The 7,506-nt window shown below is 42.3% G+C and overlaps 1 protein-coding gene across 1 annotated transcript in view; it reads left to right on the top strand.

Annotated features, from left to right (window-relative positions):
• Heatr5b (HEAT repeat containing 5B) overlaps positions 1–7,506 on the top strand; it is a 91,718-nt gene that overhangs the window by 67,486 nt on the left and 16,726 nt on the right. The window contains exons 28-30 of the mRNA XM_031357810.1: positions 2,895–3,132; positions 4,530–4,784; positions 6,379–6,506. Coding sequence (XP_031213670.1) covers positions 2,895–3,132; positions 4,530–4,784; positions 6,379–6,506 — 621 coding nt within the window. The remainder of the gene's footprint in view (positions 1–2,894; positions 3,133–4,529; positions 4,785–6,378; positions 6,507–7,506) is intronic.

Genomic DNA, 7,506 nt, shown 5'->3' on the forward strand with positions numbered 1-7,506 from the left:
GGGCAGGGCACTAGCTAGGCTGTAGGCTCAGGGCTGCAGGGCAGGGCACTAGCTAGGCTGTAGGCTCAAGGCTGCAGGGCAGGGCACTAAGCTAGGCTGTAGGCTCAGGGCTGCAAAATTTGGAGCAAGTGATATTTGAATGGAAACTAGGAGGATAAGAGTAGATAGCAGGCAGGTACTTTTTTGTATGAAGAGTTCAAAGCTCTCTGCTGTCAATGCAAAGCTCTCTGCTGTCAATTATCTCCTCCTGGATCTTCACATCATCTTCATGGCTCTTTGGCTTTGTCTATATTCTCCTTTTTTGGCTGTCTTTTCTCACCTCCTTCAGTTTCGTGAAAGAATTCTGCTGTCTCCACTTCCATAGTTCTTTACTCCATTGAGATTACCTCCACTAAAGCCCTGGATGACAATTATTCAAATCACTGGCCACCTTTAGAACTTGTCTTACTCGGCCTTGAAGCTCGTGCCTCTCCAAGTGCACAAGAGGACAACAAGGTTTACAAGGAAGTACTTGCGCTTCCACTGAGAGCCATCAAAACATTTGCTGTCACTGACCCTGGAACTCCTTGTGTGATCCTTTTTTCTGGCTAAGAAGTCAGTTCATAGCTTTGTTTACGTACAGTGTTATGTGTAACATGAAGAGGTTAGGAGCACTGATTGTTCTTCCTAAGGTCCTGAGTTCAAATCTCAGCCACCATATATGGTGGCTCACAACCATCCGTAATGACATCTGATGCCCTCTTCTGGTGTGTCTGAAATCAGCTACCGTGTACTTATTTATAATAATAATAATAAGTCTTTGGGCCTGAGTGAGCAGGGCTGACCGGAGTGAGCAGGGGTCCTAAATTCAATTCCCAGCAACCACATGAAGGCTCACAACCATCCGTACAGCTACAGTGTACTCATATTATAAAATAAATAAATACATCTTTAAATGAAAGCTATAGAAGAATACATATATCTGACATGAGACCCCCTGCAGTGACTCCTTCCTTATTGCTTCCTTGCTCAGTGCCAGAACCAGCGCAGCCCGAGCGAGCGAGCAAGCAAGCACCATACATGCCCTGCTCTCCTGCTCCTGTCCTTGTTGCTCCTTTGATGGGGCCTCTGAGGGGATGTCCATCTGTACACACTGCCCTGCCGTGGTTATGGTCTGCCCTTCTGTGCACCCTAAGATTTGCTCATTCATTCAGAAGCCATCATGTGCTCAATAAGGACCAGATACTGTGGGATGTGGTAGGGAGTGTCCTACCTGGACAAAGTTTGGGACTTCTTATTTCTCTTTTTCAGTCTTTCTTTATGTTTAATTGTTGTTTGCTGTTTGTTTTAAGACAGTGTAACCCAAACTGGCCTCATGCCCAGATCTCCCCTCAGCCTCCCAAGACTAAAGGCATACACTCAACCTAAAAGCAAACTTCAATTTTTTTTCCAGCATTTTATCATCTCAGTATTTATTGTATCTTTGAGTTTACAGGGGAAAAAAAAGTAGATATTTTTGTCTTTGTTGCCTTAGTTCCTAGCATGATAACAAAAGCAAGGTGCCAACTAAGGATTCAAATGAATTTCTCCTTTTATTTAGTGTTTATTGGACACTTACATCGAATGTCAGTTTAATAACAAAATTGAGGTGATGGGGGGGCGGGACCAAGCTTGGGAAATGATTGGAAAATGTGGGTATGCAATATATGCCTTTCATCTCAACACTCAGGAGATAGACACAGGCTGATTTAGATGAGTTTGAGGCCAACCTGGTCTACATAGTGAGTTCCAGGCTGTCCAGAGTAACAGTAAGACCCTGTCTCAAACACAAAATGGCTCCCAAGCCCCCAGGAAGCCCCTTTGGGAAACATGAATGTGGTGTTTCTAACCCAAGCTGTAATCTGCCTACTCTAGAATTGTGTTCTAGTTGTCTTCTCACTGTGTGGATGAGGGTAGATAAGCCCTGCCTGTCAGAAGCTTTCTGTGTAAGGCACGTACATTAGCTTCCTCAGTAGGCACAAAGAGGCAGTGCTATAGAATGAGACGAGCTTTCACGACTTTTGTGTAGTGCAGTTGTTTTTCTTGCCTGTTTTATTCCTTTTCCCTGTTTTAATTAATGTTTTCCAGCACTGTGTTACCACTTGTACAGAGCCTAAATGTAAGTGTTAAAAAACAAACAGCCCAATAAATTCAACAAGGAATTACCCTAAACATACTTTAGAAAAGTTGCTATTACATGTCTTTTTAAAAAGGTCACAAACTACAAAGGACACAGATAATACATGTGGCAAGTAGACTGTATTAGATTGGCTATCTGTTGTAACTGCGAGATTGCTGAGTGTCACTTAAGGCCTGTTGTAGGAGGCAGATTAGGGGGATATTTATGGACATCCTTTCTCTGGCCACTTCCCTTCGCTCAGTCCTCTTCTTTGAATGCTCTTTGATTATGTCTAGTAAGCCTGGGAAAGAGGCATTAGACAGGAAGTTATACTCTAGACTGGGAGAGACTTTGTGAAATGGACCAAAGATGCCAGAGTAACGCGGGAAAGCCTACTTAAGACGAATAGTTAGAAATCAGATAAATTAAAAAAAAAAAATGCTTCAGAAACAGGGAGGTAAAGTCACTGTAGTAGTTATCAGGAATTCCGAAAGTACCTGGCAGTGGTGGTGCTCACCTTTAGTTAAGCACTCAGGAGTCAGAGGCATTTGGATCTCTGTTCAGAGTGAGCTTTTGGACAGCCAGGGCTACACAGAGAAACCTTGTCTTGAAAAAAATGTCAAAAAATGAGTCATAAAGTTACATATGTTCTAATATCTATACCAATCTTCCTTGATCATGTAACTGCATGATTATAACAATCTAAAATATTCCACTTTTATCTTGTTATATTTTCAACTTATGAATGTCTTATTAGGTATATGTGGTTGCTATGAATATTAAGAAAGAAGCAGAGTCAAAACCAAAGAAAGCAATGAAAAATCCTGATGATGACGATGATGACTATGGCACCATAGATGAACTGCCTCCAGACAGTTTAATAACCCTGGTGCAGCCTGAACTGCCAACACTCAGCCGCCTGTGGCTGGCAGCATTGAAAGACTACGCACTTCTGACTTTACCAGCTGAATTTTCTAGTCAGCTTCCCTCAGATGGTAAGCATTACATGTGGTAGTTTGCTTCTATGGAGTTCAAACTAATAATAAAATGGCCTTGGCAAAGGCTAGAACCAACAGTAACATAATAATATCTTGAAATTTGTGGACATAAATTTGAAGTATTTCCTTTAGGGTATGTCCTTTGTACTGATTTTGTGAATTCAGGTAATGACAGCAAGGAGTCTGTTAGGTGAAGCAAAAAACATTAGTGCTGTTGTAGTGATAGCGGTACAAATAGAGCACTCTATTTGTAGCTATGGGAAACAACTAGTGACCTTTAACCATGAGCAGGTATCTTACTCTGCCGCCAAGTGATTGTGTTTTCATGTAAATTTTAGTCGAGCTGTAAACTGTGTTCCTAAATTCTTCGCTTACATCATTTAACTAGTTCTCTTGTTGAAATCAATAGAGACACCATTATGAACATGTTTTTTGTTTAGAAAGAGTTCCTCCTCAAAAACTGAACCTTCATCAAGTATTTTAATGATAACCATTGAGTCCTCCTTTATTCTCTTCCCATCAGGCACCGTGATAGCAGAGAGAGTAGCAGCTCAGTGTTGGCAGTAGAAATGGGAGGTGGAGAGGAGGAGGTGGAGAGGAAAAGGAGGAGGAAGAGGAGGAGGAGGAGGAAGAGAAGGAAGAGGAAGAAGAGGAGAAGGAAGAGGAGGAGAAGAGGAGGAGGAGGAAGAAGAGGAGGAAGAGGAAGAAGAGGGGGAGGGAGAGGAGGAGGAAGAGGTGGAAGAGGAGGAGGAGGGCAGAAAACAGGAGACAATGCCATGAAGAAGTGAGTCCCATCAGGGGAGGACAGTATAGGATGTGCGGTGTCCCTGGCTGCAGAGAGGAGAGGCTAGAAGGCTGGCATCAGGAGGGACAGGTTCCTCCAGCTGAGCTTTGGAAGCCTTGGGTTGTGGAGGAGCTTGTTGCCAGAGCATTCTTTTATAGGAGGTTTCTCAGCCAGCCTAAATTATTCTTAAATGTGTGAATATTTGTAACACAAGCTGGAGTTATCACAGAAAGGAGCTTCAGTTGGGGAAGTGCCTCCATGAGATCCAGCTGTAAGGCATTTTCTCAATTAGTGATCAAGGGGGAGGGCCCATTGTGGGTGGTGCCACCCCTGGGCTAGAAGTCTTGGGTTCTATAAGAAAGCAAGCTGAGCAAGCCAGGGGAAGCAAGCCAGTAAGAAACATCCCTCCATGGCCTCTGCATCAGCTCCTGCTTCCTGACCTGTTGAGTTCCAGTCCTGATCTCCTTTTGTGATGAACAGCAATGTGAAAGTGTAAGCTGAATAAGCCCTTTCCTCCCCAGCTTGCTTCTTGGTCATGATGTTTTGTGCAGGAATAGAAACCCTGACTAAGACAGAATCTATGTTTTTACTTGATTTGTTTTTTTTACAGGGGGAGCATTTTATACTCCTGAGACCATTGATACAGCAAGACTTCACTACCGGAACTCCTGGGCCCCAATTCTCCATGCAGTGGCACTCTGGTTAAACAGCACAGGATTTGTATGTCAAGAGTCCACAGAAGCAACAACTGTGTCTGGTGTACAGAAACGCTCCCCAGCTGTCAGTTTAGACCAGCTTCCAGGAGCAATAGCTAGTGCTAAAGCCTTGCCAGAGGTTAACAAAGACAGAATGCACCTGATCCTGGGTAGGTAATCACCTTGATGCATTTCAGCTCCTGCCACTGCAGAGCTTTCATTATAACACTGTGTAAAGCCTCGTGTAGCACAATGCAGAAAAAGAATGATAAAAGGACCTTGCATCCCCACTCATAAAAGAAATGAATTTTTATCTATAAATTATCTAAAACTACTCTAAAAGCTTAGCCATAGTGTTCACTCACAGAACAATATTGAATTTCAAGGAAAAAATCTACAGTTTTTTATTCAACATGCTTTCTTTGTATTGGCATTTAACAGATTATCCAATGAAGAAAAAATGTTTATGATCTAGTTTTTGTTTTGTTTTGTTTTGTTTTGTTTGTGTTTTCCGAGACAGGGTTTCTCTGTGTAGCCCTGGCTGTCCTGGAACTTACTTTGTAGACCAGGCTGGCCTCAAACTCAGAAATCCTCCTGTCTCTGTCTCCCAAGAATTGGGATTAAAGGCGTGCACCATCAGTGCCCGGCATGATCTAGTTTTAAAAGATTTTTAATTTATAAGTGTTCTTAGTTAAGTATTTACATATTCTGAAGGAAATTTGTGATCCCGTGTTTTATGGAACTGAAAAGCAGGACAACTAGTAATGTGTAATTAACGGAATTTGTAAGTAGATCTCAGCTGAAAATATGAAAAACCCCAGAGCCTTAGCCCTGTCCACTGTTCCACTGTGAGCACTTGTTTGGACAAGCCCTGTGGGGAGTATGAGAGATGGATGGCTCAGTGGTTAAGAGCACTTATTGCTCTTAGAGAGGACCCAAGTTCATTTCTGGCACCCGCCTCAGGTGGGCTCCCAACTCTAACTCCAGCTCCAGTGGCCCTGACATCATCTGCTGGCTCTGCAGGCATGCACACTCACATGAACAAACCCACACACATACACGTAATTAAGTCTTAAAAAATATAAGTATACAAAATTGTTGGACAGCTCTTTAATAAAAGTAGTAAAATAATTATAAATTTATCCTTAATGTAGTATAATTTTTTTGTATTGTTCTTGTTTTTATGAGATAGGGTCTCACTGTGTAGCTTTGGCTGACCTGGAACTCATTTTGTAGACCAGGCTGGCCTCAAACTCAGCGATCACCTGTCTCTGCCTCCTAAGTGCTGGGATTAAAGGTGAGCACCACCACCACTGCCTGGCTAATATACTGTATATTTTTTAATTCTAGAAATTGAAAAGTGATTATCTTTATAACATACGTAATTTAAATATTAAATGAATTACAGCACTACAACCCCATATTGTGTTTGTCTGCTTAGCCTAGAAAACATTTTTAGCCAGGCGGTGGTGGCACATGCCTTTAATCCCAGCACTTGGGAGGCAGAGGCAGGTGGATTTCTGAGTTCGAGGCCAGCCTGGTCTACAGAGTGAGTTCCAGGACAGGCAGGGCTACACAGAGAAACCCTGTCTCAAAAAACCAAAAAAGAAACAAAAAAGAAAAAAAAAAAAAGAAAGAAAACATTTTTAACTCCCTGGTATTAATAAATATATAATAATCTGGGAAAAATAGAGAAAAATATTCTATCAAAACAACACAAGTGTTTTGTCTTGGAAACTCGTCATTTTACTTTGTGCATTCCAGGTGTGAGTATACAGTTTCTTTGTTCCCCTCGACCAGAGGAGCCCATTGAACATGTTACAGCATGCCTGCAGGCCTTACACACCTTACTGGGTTCTCCTTATGCACGAATCCACATTGCAGAAGATCAGGTACAATGTTATTTCTGTAATGGATAGTTATGTGCTTTGCTTTAATTGCATCTATCTCGGAATAAATATCTCACATTGGAAATAAACATTGTATGTTACTAATAAGATTATGTAACTAATACCAACGAAAAGGGTTTTGTGTCTCCTAAGTCTTGGAGGACTACACAGAGCTTGACTGCAGTTAAACACCATGGCTTTACCATCTTAGATAGGGAGGAGTGAGTATAGAGCTCAGGCAGCAGCACTGTGCTGCACAGGCAAAGGACCCCTTCTCACGAGAGGCAGTTGAATCAAATCTTAGAGAGGAACTGCCAAAGGGATGAGTTTCCTTCTGAGAAAGAACAACACAGCCGGAAGTTGGTGGCGCACACCTTTAATCCCAGCACTTGGGAGGCAGAGGCAGGCAGATTTCTGAGTTCGAGGCCAGCCTGGTCTACAGAGTGAGTTCCAGGACAGCCAGGGCTACACAGAGAAACCCTGTCTCAAAAAACCAAAAAAAAAAAGAACAACACAAATACAAAAACCAGGATTCACAAGAATGTGGCCAGTTCAAGGGTACAACAGTCATTTCCTATTGCTGATGTAAAACAGGTAGACATCTTTGGATGGGGCTAGGCAATGCTGTAAAGGCCAAATATGAAGGTTTGTTTGTTTATTTATTTATTTATTTTAGATATTTTCTTTATTTACATGTAAATTTCTCCATTCCCAGTTTCCCCTCCAAAAAACAAAGAAACAAACAAAACCAACAAAAACAAACCCCTGTTGCCTCCTCCTTCCCCATGCCTGCCACCCCGCCCTCTCTCACTTTCTGGCCCTGGGATTCCCTACACTGGGGCACAAAACCTTCACAGGGCCGAGGTCCTCTCCTCATATTGATGATCGAATTTGCAATCCTCTACTATACACATACTGCCTGAACAATCAGACCTCTCCATGTACAGTCTTTGGTTGGTGGTTGAGACCCTGGGAGCTCTGAGGGTACTAGTTAGTTCATATT

This window comes from Mastomys coucha, unplaced genomic scaffold (genome assembly GCF_008632895.1).
Source record: "Mastomys coucha isolate ucsf_1 unplaced genomic scaffold, UCSF_Mcou_1 pScaffold6, whole genome shotgun sequence".
NCBI classification, from domain to species: domain Eukaryota; kingdom Metazoa; phylum Chordata; class Mammalia; order Rodentia; family Muridae; genus Mastomys; species Mastomys coucha.